Raw genomic sequence first — 26,714 nt, 5'->3', positions numbered from 1 at the left:
CAGGCCAGGCGCAGCAGGCATCCAGGGTGGCATGCGGAACAATGGAGCGGAAGGGCTGGGAGGATGCATGTGCACCTCCCCAGCCACCAGCTGCACCCGACTGGGAGCACGGGCAGTGTCCGCATGCCGTCCCAGCTGCCTGCCACACCAATGGGGCCGGCTTGCTGCATGATGACATCACATGCAGTGACATCATCTTGCAGTCCAGGGCACGCGCGCGTACTATGTGCGTGCATGTAGGGGCAGCAACAGACCTGACGCTGACCCCAGCCTCAGGCACCAGAAACCCTGGCGCTGCCCCTGGTGCAACAGCTGCAGGTTTTCCTGAAGGACTCTTCCATCCTGGACCCATTCCAGTCCAGCTTCCGCCTGGGCCATGGGATGGAAACAGTGCTGGTCGCCCTCATGGAAAGCTTCGCAGGCATCTGGATCGAGGTGGGTTGGCGCTGCTGATTCTGTTGGATCTTTCAGCAGCATTCAACACGGTTGACTATGAACTGTTGACCCGCTGCCTCGCCAATGTGGGGATTTGAGGGACTGCCTTGTGGTGGCTTGTCTCCTTTCTCCACGGTCGGGGACAGAGGGTGGCACTTGGGGAGGGCTTGTCCGCATGCCAACCACTGGCGTGTGGCATCCCGCAAGGGGCGATACTCTCCACTCTGTTATTCAACCTTTATTTGGGCAGGGCTGGGTGTGGGGTGGGGGGAGCCAAGTTTTCCTGTTCAATGGGTGCTTATGGGCTATACTGCCCTTTTTCACAGTGTAACTTCCTGCTACTGCAGGGGGGGTGCCTGGGACTGGAGCGGCTTAGGGAGCCAACTAACTCATAGCCTGCCTCCCAGCCCACCCCCTCTGGCACCTGTGCAGGAATTTACGCCACGCTTATACCTCTGTCCAGCCGCCTGTCTTGGCCGCCGCCAGGCCACTCACCCGGGGTTACACCTGTGTAAGTCCGAGTTATGTCAGTGTACCCCTTACTTTGCTCCCTAAGTATTTTCCTCCCACTCAGGATTGCACTGCAAGACGCTAAAATAGCATTTAAAATATAAGCATGCATAACATATTTGAACTGAATCAAGCATAAACACAGAAACTCACCTAACAACACCATCAAGGCTAATAATAGTTAGTAGGGGGTACCAAAAAAACAAAGAAGTATTCACTTGCTGGTGAACAACAACAGAAGGAGAAAGACGAATCTCATTAGAGAAGGAGTTCCAAAGTTTTGGCACCAGGACCAAGAAAGCCCTTTCTTGGGTTGCCACCCACCTAGGATAGAGTGATTCCGCACACGTTGGATAATGCACTTCCAATCCTCTTTATAGATCATTTGGAATGGATTTTTTTGTGCGCAGAACAAAAAATCCACCTCAAACGATTGATAAAGTGCATTGAAAGTACATTATCCAACATGTGCAGAATCAGCCTCAGATAGCAGGGGCAGTAGAAACAGGGCCTCCAAAGATGACTGAAAGGGATGGGTAGGTTCATATGGGAGAAGGACATCTTTAAAATATGCTGTAATGCCATGTAAGGCATTAAATCTCAATACTAACACCTTGAATTGAACCCTGGAAGTCAGGCTGCCAACCTCCAGGTGGGACCTGGAGAGCTTCCAGAATTACAACCAACTTCCAGACCACATAGATCAATTCCCCTGGAGAAAATGGTGGCTTCAGAGGGTAGACTTTATGGCATTAAACTCAGATTAGATCCCTTCCTGGGCTCCACACCAAATCTTCCAAAAAATTCCCAGCCAGGAGTTTGCAGCTCTACCTAGAAGCCCAATTTTATGTAGAAGGGTGTTTTTGTGGAGGGCAGGGAAGCAAGCAACAGAGTCCAGGGGTGATGAAATGCAAGAAATTCAGGTTGAAATGCAATTGTGCACAGTTCAAACTAATCAGGAAAAAAACAGAAACCATGCAGTATGCTGAGCTGGTTATAGCCTGTCATGTGCGTGGAGTCTAGGCTTTGTTGAAAGTCTCATAGATTTATTTTGATAGGTCCTCTTTTCTCTCCACTGAGGACTCAAAGCCGTATATACACAAACACCACAGCTGCCAACCTCCACGTGTGGATGGAGATCTGGAATTATAGCAGATCTCCAGGCCACAGAGACCAGTTCCTCTGGAGATGGTGGGATCCAGGGCCTTATACCCCGCTGAGCTCCTCGCCCCCCTCAAAAAAACCCCTGCTTCACCCCCAAATCTCCAGGAATTTCCCTACCCGGAGCTGGGAACCCTATCACACACACACCTGTGTAAAAGACAATCAATGCAAACAAAGAAAAAGAAATATAAACATCACAACTCGAAGGTTCAGCGAGACAGAAATCCTAAATTTGCAGATTGGAGAATCCCCCCTTCTGAAGTCCTTTTGTTGATGGTTTGCGACTTCCCGGTCCAAACTCGGCGGGCCTTAGGACCCAGTTTCCATTCAATTTTTTTATGATGGGGAAAGGCCCGGGCGAGTAGCTGGCGGAGGGGGCGTGGTCCAAGGGCAGGCCTAGACAATGGGAGCGGAGCCGAGCCAATGAACGCCGCCGCCGGGCGTTCCATATTTGCATACCGGCGCGACGCGCCCAATGGCCAGCCAGGCTCTTCCCGAGCGGCCTCTAGCTCGGGCAGAGCGCAAGGGGAAGCCGAGTCAGCTCCACCCGGGCGGGCTGCTCCGGGGCCAGCCAGAATGGCCGCGGCTGCCTGCGGCTCCCCTTCCAGCCAGCCGCCCAAGGAGCAGCCGGAGCACCCGCCGGCGCTGCCGCTTCCCCCGGCCCCTGCCGCTGCGAGGAAGCGGGGAGGGGACTCGCGGCGAAGGCAGGCCGCCCTCTTCTTCCTCAACAACATCTCCCTGGACGGGCGGGCGCCCTGCCTGGCCTCGGAGAAGCCGCCGCCGCCGCAGCCCTCGCAGCCGCCGTCCTCCGCCTCGGCCCCCGCTGAGCAGCCGGACGAGGATGCCGCTGCCGAGCCCGGCCCCCGCCTTCTGCTGGCCCCCAACGGGCCCCCGCCGCAGGGGCTGCTGCTGCCCGCCGAGCTGGACCCTGCGCGGGGACTGGCCGCCGCCGCCGCCCTCCTGCCCCAGTTGCTGCTGGGCAGCCCCGCCACGCCCGCCGCCGCCTCTGCAGCCGCGCCCGCCGCCCTGGCAGGGGTCCTGGGGGGCACCCCCAAGCCGGGCATCGCGCCCCCGGGGCTGCTGAGCCCCACCCAGAGCGTCGCGGCCGGAGGAGCCTTCCCTTTGGAGGTCCAGAGGCAGAGGTGAGCTGCTCGGACGCCTGGGTCCTTTGGCGGGAAGTGGGGGAGCTGGCCATTCCGGTGAACAGCTGCTCGGACACCTGGGTCCCTTTGGGGGGAGGGGGGGAGCTGACCATTCGGGGTGCTTGGCTTTGCAGAAGCGAATTGCAGGATGTGGATCCAGTGGCACCTTAGAGGTCCACAAGATTTTCAACAAGAGAGTCAAAGCTATCTGAATACATATCTGGATATAGATTGGGGTCCAATAGCATCTTCAAGACTAACTAGAGTTCCAAGATGTGTAGCCGTGTTAGTCTGTCTGCAGCAGTAGAAAAGAAGAGTCCGGTAGCACCTATAAGACTAATAAAATTTATTGTAAGGTATGAGCTTTCGTGAGACACAGCTCACTTCTTCAGATACCTGAAGATGCCAGCTCCCTGAAGAAGTGAGCTGTATCTCACGAAAGCTCATACCCTACAATAAATTTTGTTAGGCTTATAGGTGCTACTGGTCTATTGTAGATTTCCAAGGTGTGAATTTCGAGAGTCAAAGCTGCCTTCATCAGGTACCTTGGACATCTAGTTGGTCTTTAAGATAGTATTGGGCCCGGATCTTGCTCTTTGACTGCAGACCAACGCAGCTACCCACCTGAAGCTATCTGAATATAGTTTCAGGTATCTGAAGAAGGGAGCGCTGACTCTTGAAAGCTTACATTTTTGAAAAATCTTATTAATCTCTAAGGTGCCGCTGGACTCAAATCCTGCTAGTCTACTGCAGACCGACATAGCTTCCTACCTGAAACAGAAGAGAATTGTCTACGACGCTCTCTTCCTTTCAGAAACATTTCAGAAATCTTTCTGAATGATGCCTGACCCTCTGCCACCTCTGTGCCCAGCCGATTACTGCTCTTTCTCCAGAATTGTTTCCCTGCGGGTTGGAAAGCGGTGTGTCGTCTTGTGACTGTGGTTACTGTTCGTACAGAGCAAGACTATTTATTGTTTAAAAAAAGTTTTCCCACTCCTATTTCTTAGCTCTAGGATAACTGCTTCTCTGTTACCTCTATGCCCTGTAATCGCTACTAGAATTATTTTCCTGAAGACTGCAAAGACGTATTTCTTCTTGTTGCTGTTCATTTGTATTGTGCAAATTTCTTATTTCTCTGTCACCTCCTTCAGCCCAGTTTTCACCTCTTCCTTATTCTTCACACCACTGTATCTTCGTACAAAGGGGACACCAGCAACATAACCTCCCCTATATTACTTGGAAGTCCCGTTGCCCTGTAGAGTGTTCATTTTAAAAAAATGCATCTCTGTTTGATAACTCTAGAAAGTGGCGTATGAGGAAGTTGACAAACGTTGCAATAAAAGCCACAGTCCTTTTAAAAAAACAACCCTATAAACCTGCCTGAATGGAGAAGGCTCTCAACTTAATAGAACCAGGATTGCGGCCTTGAGCTAGGAGTGGCAATCTAGATCTTTGCTGAACCTCCCTGGATTCTCGGCTTTGTTGTCGAGGTCCAAAACTGGAGACAAATCTGAGACAAAAGTAGAAGTTGGTGCCAAAGGAAGATGAGTATAAAGCTCTGTTTCTTCAGGAAGCTCCATCTTTCTTTATGCACCTGTCTGGGAATTGGGACAGGGCTAAAGAAAAGCTGATAGGCATGACCAAGATGGACTAAGACATTGCTTATATATTCCTTATTTATTCCCCCTTTTCTTTCTCTCCCTCCCCTTTTTTTCTCATCCTCGTGTCTCTATTAGTAAATTAGTAAAGAGCCTGTAAACAGAGAGGAACTTCTGTTTACAATTCCGTTTTTGCATGACACTTTCAATGTTTTTGCATTCTTTAAATAATGAACTTTCGCTCTATTTTCAATGCACTTTACCAGTTGTTTTCAAGTGGATTTTCCAATTTCACACAGTAAAGTCCGCTTGAAAAGTGCACTAGGATTGAAAGTGCCTTATTCCGCATGTGTGAAAAGCAGACTTTGAGGAACTTTCTCACTTCTGAATTTTCAGACTGCCTCTGTGTGCTCAGCGGAAGTGACCGTGAATTCCTATGGGGCATAACTGCTGTTTTTGGCTTTGGGTGCTTGACTGAAGCTGGGCTTGGATACATCTTTCAGTCCCAGCTGGGCTGTTGCTTAAAGCTCTTTTATTCACTGTTGCCCGGTCAGAAGCCCCTCTAAGAAGCCTTCTGTATGTTGGGCAGACAGAGGTCTTTGCAGAAAGAATAGCCAGGGTTGTATTTGTGGACGGAGGAATAATGCACTGTAATCAGAGAAATGTGCTGTTGTGCTCGGAGGTCAGTCCGATAGTTTAAACTAGAAATGGAGCCCTTAACCCGGGAGTCGCGCTCCCTCTGAAGGAGCAGGTCCGTAGCTGTGGCCTTTCCTGGGCAGGAAAGATCCGGCTGCTGCCTTGATTACATCCAGATTAGATCACTGTAATGTGCTCTATGTGGGGCTGCCCTCGAAAAGTGTTATGAAACTTCAGTACGGAATGCTGTAGCCAGTTTGCTGACAGGGCTGGGTCATATCACTCCTGTCGGGGCACATCCGCAGTGGCTCCCGGTCTGATTCGGGGCACAAATCTGGTGCGGACTTTTAAAGCGCTATACAGTTTGGGACCAGCGTACTTTAAGGACCACCTACTCCCATACGACCCTACCCAAGTACTGCGATCATCTTCTGGTGTGGGGCTAGTGGCAACCTGAACTGTATAACATGATAATAACATTTATTTATTTTTTGTTTTTATGTCATTTATAGTCCACCTTTCTCACTGAGACTCAAGACAGATTACACAGTGTGAGATTAGTACAGTCAATTTCTAGGACATTTCCATTAACAGTGCCATAGGGTAAATAAACATAATTTTACAAAGACATAGCATTAGTAAGAATCCAATACAGAGTTGAAGAAATGCTGAAACAGAACATAAGCGATTCTAGGGCTGACATTAGACCACGTGAAGCACAAGTAGCTCATAGGAATGCATATTTAAGACAACAGGTAGGACGTATGGCAACATAGTGGTGAAGTCTATGATCCCTAACTCATTTGATGTATATACTGCCCTTCAGGACAACTTAATGCTACACTCAGAGTGGTTTACAAAATGGGTTGTTATTATCCTCACGACAATCACCCTGTGAAGTGGGTGGGGCTGAGAGAGCTCCGAGAGAGCTGTGACTGACTCAAAGTCACCCAGCTGGCTTCAAGTGGAGGAGTGGGCAATCAAACCTGGCTCTCCATATTAGAGTCCTGCCGCTCCTAACCAGTACACCAAACTCTAATTCTCAGTCATAGTGCCAGAATTGTGGGATGCTCTTCCCAGGGGCATTCATCCCTTCCATCGTTGTTTTCTGCTTGCAGGTGGAGACTTATATTTCATCGAGTGTTCTCCCAGTGTCTCTTCCTTCCTACCCTATATTTTAACTGCGGGTTTTGTGTTTTTATGAATCTTTTTTACTTTGGGTTTAAATTGGTTTGTTATGATGTGTTTTATTGGTGTTTTGCTCTTATTTGTTAGATTATTTGGTGTCTCCGACTAGGTAGAAAGGCAGGATATATATTTTGTAAATGAATTCTAGGGTTCAGTCCTGTGGCGTGAAGGGTTCCACGGGAAGGTTGAGGAAGCTTCCCCCATGTCGCTGTTCCTATTTTATCCTGGCGACACAAGTACGGTAAGCTGAGAGGAACTGTCCCGTTAAACTTGACAGCAGAGCAAAAAGTTGAACCCAGTCATTGCAGTGTTATCCTGCCACTACAATGTCCCTTTGTGAAAACTGTAATAGTGAATCCAGAAATAATGAATTAGATCTCAAAAATGACTTTCTTAAGATGACAGTTCTGGAAACGTGATGGAGTATTGTACCTCTTAAAAAGGAGGATAGTTGTCTGCCGCATAGAGAAACGCTTTTATCTTTAAAGAATATCTGCCAGAGTTTGACCATAGTCAGCTGATTCATATCTATACTCCCTGGCAGGGCCGGCGCGGCCATTGAGGCCAGGTAGGCGGTGGCCTCAGGCGCGGGGTGCTGAAGGGAGTGCTGGAGGAGGCGCGGGGGTCGGGAGTGCACGCCACAGAGCTGCAGCCTCCTATCCCTCCCGCCCTGCGCCACCGCTGCCGCCAGCACATGCCCCCGGCTGGGAGCAGCAGCTGTGGACAGGCGTCTGCGGCGATGCAGGCAACCGAGTGGGAGAGCTCGGAGGCCACCTGCGCGCCATCCCAGCCACCCACCGTAGTGATCGGGCCGGTGGCGCACGTGCGCCCATGATGACACCACACGTGACGTCATCACGCAGGCCGGGGCGTGGGCACGCATGGGGGCTCCCAGCCGGCCAAGAGCGCCCCTGCTCTCTGGTTGCCCTGACCTGGATAGCCCAGGAAAGCCCGATTTTGTCAGATCTCAGCTGCTAAGCAGGGTCAGCTTTGATTAATAATTGGTTGGGAGACCTCCAGTGAAGAGCAGGGTTGCAGAGGCAGGCAGTGGCAAAGCACCTCTGTTAGTCTCTTGTCTTGAAAGCCCCAGCAGGGGTTGCCTTAAGTCAGCTATGAATTGATAGCACTTGCCGCCGCCGCCACCACTCCCCGGTCAAGAAACACAAAAGAAATACCAGCATCTCTGCTATGGGGTTTTTTTATCGTTCCAAAACGTGAGTGGCAGAAAAGGGTGGACAGCTATTGCAGAGCCGTAAGACTGATGGGAGCTCCTTGGGAAATGGATGGGATTTTTTTTTAAAGTCCCATTGAATTCAGACCGTTGCCCTCAAGTGTTTGACCAGTCAGTTTTCCAAGTCTTCATCAGTCAACTGCCAACCCCAATGGAGCATGTTTTCCTTGAATGCCATCTTATAATAATAATAACATTCGATTTATATACCGCCATTCAGGACAACTTAATGCCCACTCAGAGCGGTTTACAAAGTAGGTCATTATTATCCCCACAACAAACTCCCTGTGAGGTGGGTGGGGCTGAGAGAGCTCTGGAAGGGCTGTGACTGACCCTAACGTCGCCCAGTTGGCTTCAAGTGGAGGAGTGGGGGATCAAACCCGGCTCTCCAGATTAGAGTCCCACACTCTTAACCACTACACCAAACTGGCTTGGTCTTCAAGCCAAACGTATGGCCAGTGGATGTGCCCTGGGTAGACTGTACTTTTTTCCTACCCAGACACAAACATCCTTGTTGATTTGTTTTGCTGTGTTTGTCCCTTCTCAAAAACCTTAATATGGACAGGTTTGAATGTGTTTGGGGGGGGGGCTCAGTAGAAAATAAACGAGATTGTTTATTAAAAAGAGTAAATGTGGCTGTTCTTAATCAGTCGGGTTGCCATGTTGAGAAATGAAGTTGTCTTCCAAATTCGTTTTTTTAGAGATGCTGTTTTTTCTGAATAGCGTTTGCAGTGGACCCCTTTGAATTATTTTTTAAAAAATCTTGTGCTGGCACCTTTTTTCCCCTACAGCTGATAAAATAATCAAGAGATCTGTAGCTCAGCTGGTCAAGCATGTGCTCTGTGTGGGTGAGACCCAAATTCCATTCCTGACATTGCTAGTGGAGAGCTCTTTGGTAGCAAAACAATATTTGCCAGAGATGGAATAGCTGGGATTAGGGCTCAGTCACTGATTCCGCACACATTGGATAATGCACTTCCAGTCCTCTTTAGAGATCATTTGGAACTGAATTTTTCATGTGTGAAACAAAAAATCCACTTCCAAACGATGGCTAAAGTGCGTTATCCAATGTGTGCGGAATCAGCTAGTGTCTTGCATGGTGGGTGATACTATGGTGGAAATGATGTATTGGTTTGAATTGATATAATAGGGATGGTGGTGGAGGAAAGTGTCATCAAGTCATCACTGACTTATGGCGATCCCTTCTGGGATTTTCAAGGCAAGAGACTAACAGAGGTGATTTGCCCCTGCCTGCCTCTGCATAGCTCCCATGGTCTGCTTTGGCAGTCTCCCATCCAATTACTAACCAAGGCTGACCTTGTTTAGTTTCCCAGATCAGATGAGTCTGGGCTTGCCTGGGCTATCTGGGTCAGGGCGTAGTACAGATAGTGCTGTAATTTACGGGAGCACAGAAAGAATACACAATGTGGAATGGGGACCAGAGTACATTTTTCAGAGAACATCGCAGTTATTTGTCTCTTTTTAAAAAGATCAAGTTTCTAGCCCTCAGGGTTGCCAAGATATTCTTGGAAGTATGTGGTTGAAATGGTAGATGCTGGAGAGGTGGATGAATGAATATTCAGAGGTTGAGAGTGGAGGGTGTTGTCCTGCCTGGCTTCTAATCTCTTTCATGATCTGCAGAGCTGGTATACGTCACGCCAAACAGTATGAAACAAATTGGCTGCATTTGCATAATGTACACAGACGTTTGGACTGCTGAAGCATCAAATTCTATTTTTTAGTATGTTGTACACCAACTTGAATATAAGGCAGTGGTGTCATTTTGTGTGGGTTTGATATTGCGTGTGTCATACAGGTACAAGCACACCCTACTCATCTCTTACCCTTCTGAGTTTTTGCTTTCTGAGATCGCTCAGAGTTATTCTTTTAGTACTGGCACAAACAGGAGCAAGACTCCAGCCCTCCCATAGTGACCCTGTTTCACACTTCAGTTTACCGTGCGCATGAACAATCCCTAATTTTTTTTAGGGCAGTTCAAACTTGTGACGCAGTACCTGTGGCAACCTTTTTGCTTGTATTAAATACCTCCCAAGCTTTCTGCATCCATCCAGTCCCCTGTACAGTCTGTACAGGAAGTGCTTGACGCATATAAATTATCTTGGCAATTGATGCTGCCACCTCCTACCATGTCGTGCCCAATCATAAATCAAAAGGAGCCATCACAATAGACCCGTGATGCAAATGTCTTCTTTGTGACCTTTTTGGATCTGGAGGCTTTGCTTCTTCCTCTTTCTGCATTGGTAGATACGATCTCTCTGAAGCTGGTGAGCAGTTCAGGCTAGAATTTTACTGGGTAGGTTCTTCTGTATAAATCATGCCACGTATTTCTGTAGCTCGTGTAAGCAGCGATCTGCTGTACGTAAGGATTTTTAAAAAAAAGAAACCTGGCAAGGTCAGGTGTTGTTGTTCACCGACTCATAGGCATGTGTGTCAAATTAGGACTGGGGGCGCGAGTTCAAATCACAACGGTTTGGGTTTAACTCAACTTAAAGGATTTTTGGTCTCCCTTTGGTCACCCCAATGTCATCCTATGAAGGTGCTTCGATTTCCTTAGAAGAAAAGGATAAATATGATTTTTTAAAAAGTGAATAGTAGATTAGGAGAAGCCATAGTTCAGTGTTGGAGCTATTGGATGCGTAAGATCCCAGGTTCAAGTCCTAGTATCTCCAGTTAGAAGTCCAGGTAGCTGGTGATCATGGAAAAGGCCTTTCTCTTTCTGAGACTCCTGGAGAGTTTACCAATCAGTGTAGTTTTTCCTGGTCTAGATGAACTAATAGAATCATAGAATCATAGGGTTGGAAGGGACATCTAGGGTCATCTAGTCCAACCCCCTGTACAATGCAGGAAGTGCAGAGTTACCCGCCCCCCACCACCACACACACATCCAGTGACCCTTACTCTATGCCCAGAAGATGGCAAAACACCGTCAGGATCCCTAGCCAAACTGGCCTGGAGAAAATTGCTTCCTGAACCCAAAGTGGCGATTGGCCTTACCCTGGTCATGTAAGAAGGGGCCGCGAGAACTAAGCACTGAAGTAATAGCCCCACTCAGTGTAAGGTATCTTTGTGTGAATGTGTAGCTCAGACTGATGCATGCTGTGTGTACACAGTTTCCCCAGTTTTCTTTGCTTCTCTAAAGGGTGAAGCTCTTTTTAAAAGTATGTTCTAAATAAGCCTATACGTTGTGTAGAGGTGTGAAAGCCCAGGAAAGCTGGAATTAATGGCGAGGAAAAAAATTATGAAATATTTTCCCCTTTAGAATGTAAGATGATTTTAAATAAAAGGTTTTACTCGAAATGTGTAGCGTGAAGGTTTTTTAATGTAAGACAGTCTATAGTATTAGATGATTCTCATGTGTCTTGTAGACTCCCAACTTATTTTCAAGGACATATTGTCTAAATGTGATAGATTTTGTCCACATTGCAGTGTGCGATAACATGTTCTTGAAGAGTTCATTGTTTTCAGTGTTACAATGTTAAACCTGATATCCAAATAGCCTGCTAATCTTACGTGTCTGTATCAGACTCTTTTGGGGTTAATAATAGGCTTCATTTTTGTTCCCTTCAAAAATTTGTATCTCCTATTTTCACCTTTTGCTTATCCAGCCTCTCAGATGACAAAAACTAAGATACACGCTTTATGGCAGCAGAGGGTGCTAAGAAGGAATGATAATGCTCATTTGTAGTTCATAAATAACGAGGATATGCTCTGCTGTTCCCTGATGGCAAAATGGAACCTCCACGTTCAGGGGCAGTATATCTCTGAACACCATTGCTGGGGTAACAACCGGGAAGCCTTTGACTTTTGTGCCCATCTAGTAGGGCTTCTGGGGACATCCGTTTGGCCACTGCATAAAGCAGGATGCCCCGCTGAGTGGACAGACAGCTGGTCTCATTCTTCAGGGTTGCTCTTAAGGTTGTTGTGTTTGTTTCCACTGTGACTAGCAGAGGCTATGCCTTTGAGGGGTAAGCTAGGTGAAATTATGCTGTGTTGACTTTGACTTTGATGCTGACGGCTGCTGCTAGAATTGCAGAACCCAAGCAAAATACAGTTGGGAGAAATGGCTGAAAAACAAAACAGCGTTTTTGTCTGAGCCTCACTGGAAGAGATGAGCTAGCAGACATCCCAGCTTATCATCAAACAAGGAAAAGTACATTATGATCTCGTCCCTGCAGGGTTCACAATTAATGAGTGTTAGGACTGACATGATATTGACTCAGTCTGTTCTTACATAACAGGTCAGGGTAGCTTTATTTCACGTGTTTGGCTTTTTTGTCTTTCGAGAGCAAATATTCAGAGCACTTCGTTTTTGTTTTTGTTTTAAGCGACTCGGTTTCAAGATTATAAAAAGAAAATAGGAAAGCTATACTTTAGAATTAGTTTTGAAGCAAAATCAAAGTAATTCTCTGCAGGATAACAGACAGGCAGACTAGAGGCTTTGTGCTCTAAGAAGTTGCTGTTGAGCGTTCGTAGCCAAAAAACCCAAAAGAGGGTGATATTTTTAGCCCCTTTGAGAGATGGGATGGATAACTTTTATCTGGCTAGATTAGAATATCTGCATAGTGGCAAAGGTTGGCAGAAGGTTACACGATTCTCCTTCCCTTCATTTTTTTCCTCACAAGAAACTGGTGAAGAAAGCTAGGCTGAGGGTATGTTGACTGCCCCAAGTCACCCAGCAAGCTTCCACAGCACAGCAGGATTTGAACCTAGGTCTCCCAGATTCTAATCCAGTCCACTAACCACCATATCACACTGGCTTTAGATGTACATTTACGTATATGCCTGAAAATCAAAAGTATGAGCAGGCAAATATAATAGTTACTTGGCTTACAATGTTACTTTCTACTAAAGTTTTCAACACTGTTTAATAAGCTTCATACTAGTAAAGAAAAAAAAATCATCAAACGTAAAAAAAACTGTTCGGAGAACCTTGCTAAAATGGCAGCAACAATAGTGTTTTCTCATAAAACTAAAACTCCTTCACCAAAAGCCAGGTTGGGAAGAAAAGAATCACCTGCTTTGAAATGTGGCCAGGTGAGTGTCTTGAGTAGTGGTCTTCAACTCGTGGATTGGAACCCTCGAGTAGATTACAGATCCTTCTTATTGGGCTGTGGATCCCTACTGTTTTTTCCTATTACCACTTTTTGGAAGGATTTGCATATGCATAGAGAGTGCAAGGGATCCAACCCCGTGCAGCAATGTCTGTGTAAAGGAATTCCGTGGTGGAGAGGGATTTCTTTTTAGTTGGGCTCCTCCTCTTCCTGTCACATGTTATGTTACTTCCTGTCACCTATTCGTGATTCAGTGGGTCCTATGCCGCCTTTTGCAAGTTAAAAGGCTGTTTCAGGTTTGGAAAATAAGGTTTCTGTATCCAGTGAAGGAGCTAACTGGGCTTGAACAAAAGACAGATCTAATAAATGGATTTTGGGAAAGTCAAGTAAAACCCTGCAGAGCATGATAATTTAAGGTTAGAGTTGACTCTTGGTGGTGGAAGGCTGTCACTAAAAATTGGCCCTATGTTTGAACACTGCAAATAAAAACCATGGGCTTGTTTTCTATGGATTTTTATACCCAAAAGATTGCTGTGGTTTCTAAAAAGATTCCGGATCTTTAATTTAAAAAAGCTTCTTTGGGCTGACCTCCCTCCATGCTTCTCTCTTGTTCCATTATTTTGTTCTAAGGCTGACTAAAGAAAGGGGGCACGGCATTGCCAGAATTGTTAATGAATTTCTGCAGCTGGCCTTGAAATTGGCAGGATTTGCAAAGGCATCCAAGATCACTGAAGGCTCTGCAAGCTGACAGGCTATGAAAGCATGAAAAATGGGAGGAAAGCAGGTGCTCGCCTGGCTATTCAGTCATATCCCTGGGAAGGCCTGCTAAAGCACCGATGTAGAAATGGAGTACTGGGGCAAGAAAGGCTACCTGGCAAAAATACTTCCCAAGGACTGGGGAACACCCACGACAAGTGGACACTTGAATAGCTGAAATAAGAAATCATGTTTAATCTTCATGATTATGCAAGCTGCAGCTTTTTCTCAGAGCAGCCGCTGGTTCAGTTTGGTGAACACACAGCCCAAAATACATAGCTGGTTTCCCAGGGCAAGCTGCCCTTGTTCTAACAGCGCAAGGGCTAGAAAGCTGTCAATATTTATTTTACACAATACTGAAGATCCTTGACCTGTATGGCCCAGGCTAGCCCAGGGCCAAGCTACAAGTGACGAATGACACTTGAACGGCAAGTGGATTGAGTGGAGGGCAAGTGAACAGGGAGAAATACACTTGCTGTTCAAGTGTCATTCGTCCTGTGTAGCTTGGCCCCCAGTCTCCTGACAACTGGGAAGCTAAGCGCAGGCAGCCTGGTTAGTCCTTAGATAGGTGACCGCCAAGGAAGTCAAGGATCGCTACGCAGAGGCGAGCCACCTCTGTTTATCCCTTGACTTGAAAACCCGACAAGGTTGGCTGCAACTTGACAGCACTTTATACACACAAAAATCCTTGCCACAAAGACCTTGCTACTTCCAAGTTTCTTAGTAGAACAGTAGGATCCTTGTGCGGCGACGCATTCTAGGCTTTGTTGTGGTTAGTTGTCATGATCTGGCTGTGCCGGGAAGGCCTAGCAAGGCCTCAGAAGCCTGTTAGCAGTGGGAGTGGGCCTGCATACAATTCCCAGGACCCCCTGGGCCATTTTGGTGCCCTTTTTGGCCAATCAGAACACAGGGGGCTAGTGCTATATAAGCCTGAGAGGGGCAAAGCCTGTGTTCTTTATCCCAGGGAGCAGGCCAGGGGGGGTTTCTGCTAGGGGGGAGAGGCCCTCATCCAGGTAGGGTGAGAAGACAGGCCTGGCAGACAGAGGGACAGGGAGTTCAGTCACGCTAGGGCCTTTTGTTTATTTTGCTTTCACTCATCTATTGTTGCTAATGCACCTTGCTTCTTGTTTGTTTGATATTAACTGACTTCCTTGTAAATAAACTATTTTGTTTGTTGTTACTCTGCTGGGTCCTCACGCCTGTTTATTGGCCAAGCTACGGAGGTCAGAAGGGTTGGGAGGGGACTCTGGGCCTTCCTGAGGGACCCTAAATCCCAGAGCGGTGGCAGCGTAAGGTGGCTCACCCCACCTGAGGCATGACAGGAGTAAAGTTTGGGGGGGAGGTTGCAAGGGTTTTTTAAGAACATTGAGGTTTGAGGAGGAGCATGAAGTGTGAGGAGACGTAGTGGTCAAATGCATGTGTTCTGAGACGGGATTCCAGTCGTAAGTAGCAGCAAAGTAAAGGTATGTATTTTGATACTTGTACCCCACTTTTGTTGCCATTGGCGAGTCAGAGTGGCTTCGTTCTCCCCTCCTCCATTTCATACTCAAACAGTCCTGTCAGGTAGGTTAAGATGAGAGAGGGTGACTGGCCCAAGGCCACCCTATGGCACAGTCAGAACTAGCTGGGCTCTCCCAGGCCCTAGCTGGACTGTCTGACCACTGCACCATATACTCTATTTAAATGAGCAAGCTGAAAGAAGTGCTTAGACGTGATATTCCAAAAACAAATGAACCTACTGACGCTTGTTAAAAGACTAACGCAATTTTATTCTGGCACGAAGTTCTCATGGGCTTCTTCAGATACACAGCGGATCCTCACAGCACTGTTGGTACACCTGACAGCCAGTGTAGTGGAGTAGTTAGAGTGTCAGACTTGGATCTGGAAGGCCCAGGTTCGAATCCCCACTCTGCCACAGAAGCTTGCTGAATGACCTTGGGCCAATCATCCAGTCTGACTAAGCTACCTCACAGGAGGAGAGGAGAATAAATAACCTGCTTTGGTTTCCACTGTAGGGAAAGGCAGGGTGTAAAGAAAGTAAATAATATCTGAAGAAATGAACTCTTGTTATAAAAGATTCTGCTGGGTAAAAGGTCGTTAGTCCTTAAGGTGCCACTAGACTCTCGTTTAGGGGTGTGCAAGCCAAAAATTTTCGGCTATAGCCGAAAGTAGAAAGCCGAAAGAAAATTCTCTATCGTTAAAGCTGAAAGCCGAAACAAGAATCTCTTTCGGGATTCGGGATTCGGGATTCTTTCGGCATTCTTTCGGCATTCTTTCGGCTTTTTTCTATGGGAAAATGCCTCCGTCTTCCAGGACGCCTGGAGGAGGCATTTTCCCACCGAATAAGCCCAAAATTGGTGGGGACCTTCCTCTAACCCTTCTCTAACAACCACCCAAGTTTCAGACAGATTGGACTTTGGGGGGCCATGTTATGGCCCCCCAAAGCAGGTCCCCCCATCCTCCCATAAAGGAGCATCTTCTTCATTATTTCCTATGGGGAAAAAATGAAGAAGCAGGCTTCCTTTGCCAGGGGTGGCATTTTGCATGCAAAATGCCCCCTTACCCTCAGGGGCCCTTCTCCCACCCCTCCTCCCACCCCCCACCAAGGCTCAGCCTGCTCCCACTTGGGGGGGCCATTTCATGGCCTCCCCAAGTAGGTGCTCTAATCTCTACCACTGACAGCTGGGGGAGGCTTGTGTTGCCAGGGGTGGCATTTTGCATGCAAAATGCCCCCCAACCCTCTGGGGCCCTTCTCCCACCCCTCCTCCCACCCCCCACCAAGGCTCAGCCTGCTCCCACTTGGGGGGGCCATTTCATGGCCTCCCCAAGTAGGTGCTCTAATCTCTACCACTGACAGCTGGGGGAGGCTTGTGTTGCCAGGGGTGGCATTTTGCATGCAAAATGCCCCCCAGCCCTCTGGGGCCCTTCTCCCACCCTTCCTCCCACCCCACACCAAGGCTCAGACTGCTCCCACTTGGGGGGGCCATTTCATGGCCTCCCCAAGTAGGTCCTCTCAGCCCCTAAAGTCCACCCCTTACAGCCCCACACAAACCCAATTCCCCCCCAGCTGCCGCACACAGACCCAAATCCCCACATTAGCCCCTCACAGACCCAAATCCACCCCCACCTGCCCCACACCCATAACCCCAGGAACAGGCTGGCAAAGGCCAGCCCTCTCCCTTTGTTCCCTATGCTGGGAACTTCTAAACTCTCTTTCCCTGGGCAATTCTGCACAGCCCAGGGGTGCCACAATGGTGGGCACACTTCTGAGTGCCAGCTGGTCCCTGTGAAAGAACACCTGAACCACAGACACCCTCCCTCAAATTCCCCCACCACCTACAGAGATAGCTGGCCAGCCAGCCCCATTGTTCCCTATGATGGGAACCAACTGCACAACAAAGAATAAAACAAGAACAACACAAAATAAAGTTTTTAAAAAATTATTTTCTCCCTTCCAAAGTACAAGTAGGCAAAGCATTATGACACATTACACCAGCAGTCCCCCACACAGAAAAATAACACAACTCACTTAACATCAGAGAATCACAAAGCACGATTCCTGTCAAAAACACTTTATTTCTTGAACAGCTTTAGGTTACACAGCAGGGGGGAACACCAAAGGGCTTGGCAGCAGTATCTTACACAAAAATAACACAACTCACTTAACATCAGAGAATCACAAAAGCACAATTCCTGTCAAAAACACTTTATTTCTTGAACAGCTTTAGGCTACACAGCAGGGGGGGGACACCAAAGGGCATGGAAGCAGTATCTTACACAAAAATAACACAACTCACTTCACATTAAAGAATCACCCCAAAAAATTGCTGTCAAAAGCACTTTATTTCTGTAACTGCTTTAGGTTACACAGTAGGAAGGCACCACAGAGCAGGAAAGCAGTGTACTACACAAAAATAACACAACTCACTTCACATCAGAGAATCACACAAACACAATTGCTGTCAAAAACGGTGAAGTGGGTTGTATTATTTTTTGTAGTACATTGCTATCATGCCCTTTTGTGCCCTCCTACTGTGTAACCTAAAGCTGTTCAAGAAATAAAGTGTTTTTGCCAGGAATTGTGTTTTTGTGATTCTCTGATGTTAAGTGAGTTGTGTTATTTTTGTGTAAGATACTGCTTCCATGCCCTTTGGTGTTCCCCCCCTGCTGTGTAGCCTAAAGCTGTTCAAGAAATAAAGTGTTTTTGTCAGGAATTGTGTTTTTGTGATTCTCTGATGTTAAGTGAGTTGTGTTATTTTTGTGTAAGATACTGCTTCCATGCCCTTTGGTGTTCCCCCCCTGCTGTGTAGCCTAAAGCTGTTCAAGAAATAAAGTGTTTTTGACAGGAATTGTGCTTTTGTGATTCTCTGATGTTAAGTGAGTTGTGTTATTTTTGTGTAAGATACTGCTGCCATGCCCTTTGGTGTTCCCCCCCTGCTGTGTAGCCTAAAGCTGTTCAAGAAATAAAGTGTTTTTGACAGGAATCGTGCTTTGTGATTCTCTGATGTTAAGTGAGTTGTGTTATTTTTCTGTGTGGGGGACTGCTGGTGTTATGTGTCATAATGCTTTGCCTACTTGTACTTTGGAAGGGAGAAAATAATTTTTAAAAAACTTTATTTTGTGTTGTTCTTGTTTTATTCTTTGTTGTGCAGTTGGTTCCCATCATAGGGAACAATGGGGCTGGCTGGCCAGCCATCTCTGTAGGTGGTGGGGGAATTTGAGGGAGGGTGTCTGTGGTTCAGGTGCTCTTTCACAGGGACCAGCTGGCACTCAGAAGTGTGCCCACCATTGTGGCACCCCTGGGCTGTGCAGAATTGCCCAGGGAAAGAGAGTTTAGAAGTTCCCAGCATAGGGAACAAAGGGAGAGGGCTGGCCTTTGCCAGCCTGTTCCTGGGGTTATGGGTGTGGGGCAGGTGGGGGTGGATTTGGGTCTGTGAGGGGCTAATGTGGGGATTTGGGTCTGTGTGTGGCAGCTGGGGGGAATTGGGTTTGTGTGGAGCTGTAAGGGGTGGAATTTAGGGGCTGAGAGGACCTACTTGGGGAGGCCATGAAATGGCCCCCCCAAGTGGGAGCAGGCTGAGCCTTGGTGGGGGGTGGGAGGAGGGGTGGGAGAAGGGCCCCAGAGGGTTGGGGGGCATTTTGCATGCAAAATGCCACCCCTGGCAACACAAGCCTCCCCCAGCTGTCAGTGGTAGAGATTAGAGCACCTACTTGGGGAGGCCATGAAATGGCCCCCCCAAGTGGGAGCAGGCTGAGCCTTGGTGGGGGGTGGGAGGAGGGGTGGGAGAAGGGCCCCAGAGGGTTGGGGGGCATTTTGCATGCAAAATGCCACCCCTGGCAACACAAGCCTCCCCCAGCTGTCAGTGGTAGAGATTAGAGCACCTACTTGGGGAGGCCATGAAATGGCCCCCCCAAGTGGGAGCAGGCTGAGCCTTGGTGGGGGGGTGGGAGGAGGGGTGGGAGAAGGGCCCCTGAGGGTAAGGGGGCATTTTGCATGCAAAATGCCACCCCTGGCAAAGGAAGCCTGCTTCTTCATTTTTTCCCCATAGGAAATAATGAAGAAGATGCTCCTTTATGGGAGGATGGGGGGACCTGCTTTGGGGGGCCATAACATGGCCCCCCAAAGTCCAATCTGTCTGAAACTTGGGTGGTTGTTAGAGAAGGGTTAGAGGAAGGTCCCCACCAATTTTGGGCTTATTCGGTGGGAAGATGCCTCCCCCAGACGTCCGGGAAGACGGAGGCATTTTCCCATTGAAAAGCCGAATGAAAGACGAAAGAATCCCGAAACGTTTCGGCTTTTTTCTTTCGGCTACCCGAAACGTTTCGGGATTCCCCGAAACGTTTCGGCATTCCCTGAAAGAAGCCGAAACACTTTTGTTTCGGCATTCTTTCGGCATTCTGAATGCCGAAACGCACATCCCTACTCTCGTTTTATTTTTGAGGCAGTGGATTGACTTCCTACTTCCAGGCACTGTGTTCCTCTGAAATTACTTAATATTGCATATCTAGATAAGCAGTTGCATAAAATGGCAGTCTTTGTGACTTTTGCAAGGTCTTAGCCTCCCATCTAAAAGTGGCAGTGGTAGCACTAGGGTTGCCAGCTCCAAGTTGGGAAATTCCTGGAGATCTGGGGGGTGAAACCCGGAGAAAGTGGGATTTAGGGAGGGAAAAGACCTTAGCATGGCATAATTCCATAGAGTCCACCCCCCGGAGCAGCCATTTTCTCCAGGTGAACTGATCTCTGTGGCCTGGAGACCAGTTGTAATTCCGAGACATCTCCAGCCACTACCTGGAGGTTGGCAACCCTAGGTAGCACTGTCCCATCCTTGATCATTGGAGACAACAGCAGAAGCTCTGAAGGTAGACATTGGAAGTCGTGGCAATAAATGAAATTATTTATCCCTGCAAATTCCTGTTCCAGCTACAGCAACACCACTGAGGCCTGTATGTATTCTGTATACGTTGCAGAATCTGGTACTCTTGTTGTGCACGTTGCTAGACCTCATGATAGCGATTGGAAACATCTGGGCTCTGTGAAAGCACAGATTCAGGAACAATTTTCCAATATGTCTGCCCATCTCTGTGGCTCCTTAATTCTTGCCCTCTTTTCTTTTCTCTCTCTACCATCCCAGTACTCAGGATTTATTCGCCACTGTGCGGTGCAAATTATTGAGTCCTTGTACCTTCTTTTCTCCCTGAAAGGACCTTTGCAACAGAAACTCTCTGTAAACAACAAAGTATATCTTTGGTTGGTCCAGGAGTCATTGGCTGGTTCATCCATGGGGCAGACTATGAGGAAGAGCCCTTCGGCTTACTCTTCTTGCCATATCAAGCTTTATAATGTGCCAGAAACAGGAAAGGAGAATCAAATCCTCAGCAAGATATTGCAGCTGGTATCGCCCCATTTTGTCCCTTCACTCCTTTACAAACATAGTATCTACTCTGCCGCTGTCGCAAAGTGGTTGGGTTGCAAATCAGCTCGCTGCTGGTTTGAATCCTACTACTGCCATGAACTCAGAAGGTGGCCTTGGGTAAGCCACTCCTCTCGGCTCCAGCTCCCCAGTTGTATTGTGGAGATAATAATAACACTGACTTTGTTCACTGCTCTGAGTGGGGCACTAATCTGTCTAGAAGAGCGCCGTTATTATTTCCAAGGAAGGTTTGGCTGGTCCAGTCCAGTCGAGCTCTTTCCCTCCTGTATAACTCTTACCCAACCGAGTTCTCTTTTCAAACTCCACATTGTGAAGAGCCATCTTGTTTGGGTTCATGTGGTAAAAGATCGAAACTTTTTTGTTTTACTTGAGGGTAATGAGTAATTGTTTAGACTGCCGGATGACTGCTTACCACTGTGTTTCTTACTACAAGGATCTCCATATTTGTAGATAAACTGTGGGCTGTTTGGGTCGGCAGCTGCTGACCTAATGGAAACTGTCATCGTTGCTTTTAAAAACCTCTGATTCAAGGGCTATTTTATTGCTTTTGATGCTGGATTTGTGAGGCGGTGGTGGAGTTGACGTGGAACCGATTCAGTGAAAATGTTCCCTTTAAATACATGTCAAAATGTTTTATGCACACGCCCTTCTTCTAGTTCATGACAAGCTTCTTGCAAATATGCAGCTCGAATACTGTGTTTATAAAGAACTTTGGCCAAAGGAAGGATAATGGAGGGGCGCTAAGCATACATTAAACCAACTTTCAAATGCCATTTTTCCACGGGTGTTGGGTTGGGGGAATTGAGATTATGCTCAGAGTGTGACTTTTTCATTGTTCAGTTATTGTGGCATCAAGACTTGGGGTATGTGAATGTGGCCATTACAAAGACTTCCATTAGACGCAAAGCCTTTTGATGGAGTCAATTCATACAATCACCACTCTTCCCGTACAATCCTATCTACTATGGATACTTGGTCTAGACAGAGAGAGGCTCAATAATTTGGAGATGATAGAATAGGATGTACCACTTCAGAGTGCAGGTGGGATAGTTGATTTAAAGGCATTAACAATACCATTAATTGAACCCAGAAACTAACTGGTAGCTATGCAGAGTTCATTGTGGTAGTCTAGCCTTGATGTTTCTGTAGGGGAGGGAAGAACCATGGGCGCCACCCTAAGGAAGAGAGAGATTAAAATGTTGGAAGCAGAGAACAGGTGTACCAAGCCACAATGTCTGCAGATGCATAGCTCCCAGTGAGGCAACTAGCCAAATCATACTTGGCAAGAAAGGCACTGAATATTACTCTGAATCGTAGCACTGCCTAACTTGGTGGGAAAGCTTGTTCCCACACCAGAAGCCAATAGATAACTAAATGCTGACCCATCCCCAGGGATATTTGGTGGTAGTGCTGGGATGGGGTGGAAGATATGCAACTATTTCAGTATTGAGTGTTCATTCCCTTACGATGACAGTTGAGATTAAAAAACAGGACCATAAATGGGAAAAGGAATTATCCTCCTTCCAGTAGCTCACACAATTAAGATACCAGTTCAGTTGTGCATTGCGATCAGGACACAACTCACCGTCTTGATGACTAGGCTTCACAGCCAATGACTAGAGCCCAAAGAATCACTTAAGCTGCTTTCTCTCCTTTCTACCTCCCAGCTGTTACGGTGAATTCAGAGATGGAGCCTGCCTTCTGTTGTGCCAGTTCAAACACAGAAGTCCCCTAGAAGTGTTTGTTTGTTTACAGTATTTATTGTCTGCCTGTCTCACCGAGACTCAAGGCAGACTACACAGTGTAAGTCAGTCTGATCAACAGCTGGAGCATTCAATAAACAATGCCAATAGGGTGTGCAAATCCAATACAGAGTTGGAAATAATGCTGAAACAAGCATAAGCAATTAAACATAACATATAAAACAATGCTGGTCCACTTGTTTTACATTCTGGCAACCTGCCTGCCCTACTTCCATGATACTGGGGTGCGGGATGTATTATGGTGAACCATCTCGTGCTGCATTTTAGATTGTGGTTTTATCTTTTGTATTGGAACTATGAACTTGTGTATTTTGTCTTTTGTTGTGTATTGTTGTTTTAATTTATTGTATTACTGTATAATGGAGGAGCCCCGTGGTGCCGAGTGGTAGGCTGCAGTAGTGCAGCCCAAGCTCTACTCATAACCTGAGTTCAATCCTGGCGGAACATCTCCGTCTTACAGGAATGTAAAGTGGTTGGGCTGCAAATCAGCACTCTGCAGGTACAAATCCCACTACTGCGGAAGCCAGGTTCAGGTAGCCAGCTCAAGGTTGACTCAGCCTTCCGTCCTTCCGAGATCAGTAAAATGAGTACCCAGTTTCCTGGAGGTAAAGTGTAGGTGACTGGGGAAGGCAATGGCAAACCACCCCGTAACAAAAAATCTGCTAAGAAAACGTCCTTATGTGACATCCCTTCATGGGTCAGTAATGACTCGGTGCTGGCACAGAAGACTACCTTTACCTTTTACCTACTGTATAATGAGGTGACCTGCCCTGAGCCTGCTTGTGGGGACGATGGGCAAGAAATCTAATAAATTAGAAGTATACTGAAAGACCTGAACAACAACAACTGAAAGTAGTATAATCAACAGTCCCTGTCACTTTACCAAATGCATCTCTTTGGACCATTTCCTTACAATGCTGCCCTTCTACCAATGTAAAAAAGCCCTCCTGGTTAATTCAGTTTGCATCGTTTGCTGAAAGACAGGAGAGCAGTTCCAGGTTCTGTGAACTCCAATCCTATTTCATTATAAAGGTTCCCTCCTGGGATATTCATTCTACTACAGTTCTAATCTTTTCCTTAATGCCTATTTGCAACATTTGCTTGTAATGTTCCCACAACTGGTATTTGGGTGTCTTTATTCCTAAATAAGTGTCCAAACATGGTTGTTAATATTGTAGAGGCCATCTGTGTATTTTTGTTGCTGTCACAAGGACGCCTGCACATTTTTTTCTCTTCAACAAAGGGAAGCGGATGAAGTATGGTTGTGATTTTACCTAACAGGCAGGCATAAGATGGCCAATGTGTGTCCGCCAAGGGACTCCTGGTCAAGGAGATGTTGAGGAGTTCAGATTTGGGCCCCTTGAAACAAAATTCTTTTGGCTGTCATGGTTGCAATGAGAGGCAAACCACATCCGGCAAAATAATAATAGTAACTGTGCTTATATACTGTTCTTCTAGACAGAGCAGTGAACAAAGTCAGTGTTGTTATTATCCCCACAATACAGCTAGGGAGCTGGGGCTGAGAGGAGTGGCTTACCCAAGGCCACCTGCAGAGCTCGTGGTAGTAGTGGGAGTGGAACCAGCAGAGTGCTGATTTGCAACCCAACCACTTTAAATCACTATGCTGATCTCAAACCAGAATGCAAGTGACAAAGAAATCTGTTACTTTTTGGACTGTCAGGTATGATTTCCACTTTTCTTTGAAGGATAACATTTCTGGAATAAAAACGTACAGGGGGTGTCAAATGCAAATTATGACTTGGCGTGAGTTTTCATTTAGCGAGAGCTTGCATAATGGCTATGAGATGGGCTGTGAATCGAAATCCCTCATTCAGATCTTACCTCTGGCATGGGCTCGCTAGCTGGGCTTCTGCAAGCAGTTTCCCTTTCATTGACCCCTCTGCAATATGACAGTAATACTGGTCTGCTTTATGTGGTTCTAGTAAGGATTACCCACAAAGGCAAACATTCCACTGGGCAATCTAAGTCTTCTGCATCATTTGGTGTATCTCATTAGATCCCAGCCAAGATGTCCCATCCTAAATCATATGGAGGAAATGAATCTGCCGGCAATCTGTGACAAGATAGGACAGAGATAAAAATAACTTCCGTTTAATTGGGTGCTGACATTAGTGCAGCGACTCAGCTAGTAAGCAAGCTGGATAAAGGAAACTGTAGACATCTGGAAGGACAGTGTGGTATAGTATTTAGTGTAGGACAACAGATCTGGGAGATTCGGGTTAAGATCCCAATTCTGCTGTAAAGCTCACCGGATGACCGACCTTGGGCCCAGGTACACATTCTTTTGGCTCACCTGTCCCACACGGTTACTCTGAGGCTAGACTGGGAAAGGGAGAGCCATGTCCACTGCCCCTGAGCTTCTCAGAAGAAGGGTAGAATAAATATTGGCTTGGATCCCACCCCAAATCTCTGCTGATGAAAGGTTTTCCGTCAGCCGATTATGACTTTATTGATTCTCGCTGCCGCCCAAAATACCTCCCCCAGTGCTGTTCCCAGGGAATCCTCAGGAAAAACAACAGAGGAGATTGGAGAAAATTGCTCCCTTTCCATCAGTGGGAACCCTCCACAGAATACAGCCTATTACATGAGGTGGATAGATCTTTGCAGTGGCTTAAGAATTCTCAAGTTTTCAGATGAAAAGCAGGGATTTTAAAGTGCCCCAGGCTGCTTATTTGTTCAAAAGAGCTTGCGTGTCTTCTGTATTGAGAAACCGATGAGTGATAATAATAACTGTGCTTATGTTCCACTCTTCTAGTCTTCTAGTCTAGTCTTCTAGTGCCCCACCCAAGAGCAGTGAACAAAGTCAGTGTTGTTATCATCCTCACAAGACAGGTGGGGAGCTGGAGCTGAGAGGAATGGCTTTCCCGAGGCTTACTGAACTCATGGCAGCAGAAGGATTCGAACCAGCAGAGTGCTGATTCCCAGCCCAACCATTTAACCACTGTGCACTCTTGGAACTTCAGGCACCCCAATAAAGATGTTCTTTCCATCTTGTATGTGTTTGTCAATGAGGCTTGAGGTTGATATCTAGTGCAGCTGAAATATAATATCCTACCGCTACATATTCTTTGGAAAGGGCGGGTGAAAAATAAACCCTGCTGGTCACCAGTCCATTTCTGCTAGGCTTCCCACTGTCTGTTGGTGGTTATTATCCTTGTAAGAAAGGTGAGTTAAGTGAACCATTGCTATTGTTATTCATGTGCAAGGTGTTCTAGAGCTGGAGAGGACCGATCCAGCTTTGAGCAGTATGTGGACTTAAGATTTGACATAAGGGTGACAAAAGAGGACAGGCGGGAAGCATTGATTCTGGCTGTACTTAAGCTTAGGTTCGGTAGCAAAAGGCTGTTGTGCTTAAGGCTTTGTAGAAAAGGTGGGTTGTGAGGAGGAGAGATTTGAAGGCAGTGATAGAGGTGGGTTCATATGAATCCAGGGCTGGATCTAGGGTTGCCGGCGGCCAATACAACCCTTGTCCAGCCCTCACGCTCCCAGCGCTGCGTGATGATGTCACTTCCATGACGTCATCACGCAGGGGTGGGAGATGTGCCGCCCATGCGGCAAGCCGATCACCCAAGCGCCCGGTGTGCTGCGGTGCTGGTGGCGGTGCTGTCGCTGCCGCACACTGGGGCAGCTGGCACTGCTGTGCAGGCACTACGGGGCAGTGGGGCAGGTGAACCGTGCAGAGGGCCTCCTAGCCCTGCACTCAGCCACCCGCACGGCAAGCCAGCCGCCCCGTCAGCAGAGCAGACGAGAGCCTCCCAACCCTGTGCTCAGCCTCCCGCATGGCAAGCCACAGCACGCTCCCGGTGGTTGGCAGCCATGCCTGGCGCCCCCTCTTTGGCAGCACCGGGGGCAGGCTACCCCCCTGTGTGAATCTGAGGGGAATCTGGCCCTGTGTGAATCTGAGGGGAAGTACTTCCGGTATCTAATCCTGCAAGGTGGCACTTCTTTTTTTAAAAAAAATTCAAAGAAAACTGTACATACGGTTTTACAGAATTGTGAAACTTTCTTTTCAGTATTCTATAAATAAAACCCAGTTCGTTATAAATGTATTCAGTCGATGTCTTCCTATTTGCCTTTTCTAAGCAGTTAGCCAATGAAGCTGCCATTCAAATTGTTTCATGCCAGTCTCTTACTGACAACAAAGTCTTTGTTTTTCATGCAGCTGCTGTGTGCGTTCTTGTTGCAATTGTCAAAGCTATAACCAAATCAATATCATCAGAACAGATACTTTTGTTTGGAAAATTCAAATGAGGCTACTGTAAGGGA

The 26,714-nt window shown here is 47.3% G+C and overlaps 1 protein-coding gene across 1 annotated transcript in view; it reads left to right on the top strand.

Annotated features, from left to right (window-relative positions):
• Positions 1 to 2,584: 2,584 nt before the first annotated feature.
• The window catches only part of CABLES2 (Cdk5 and Abl enzyme substrate 2), a 74,909-nt gene continuing 50,779 nt past the window's right edge, over positions 2,585 to 26,714 (top strand). The window contains 2 exon segments of the mRNA XM_054981796.1: positions 2,585 to 2,662; positions 2,665 to 3,251. Of these exon segments, the coding sequence (XP_054837771.1) occupies positions 2,585 to 2,662; positions 2,665 to 3,251 (665 nt within the window).

The sequence above is a fragment of the Eublepharis macularius genome, chromosome 5 (assembly GCF_028583425.1).
Source record: "Eublepharis macularius isolate TG4126 chromosome 5, MPM_Emac_v1.0, whole genome shotgun sequence".
NCBI lineage: Eukaryota > Metazoa > Chordata > Lepidosauria > Squamata > Eublepharidae > Eublepharis > Eublepharis macularius.
This window is presented reverse-complemented; position numbering and strand designations above follow the sequence as displayed.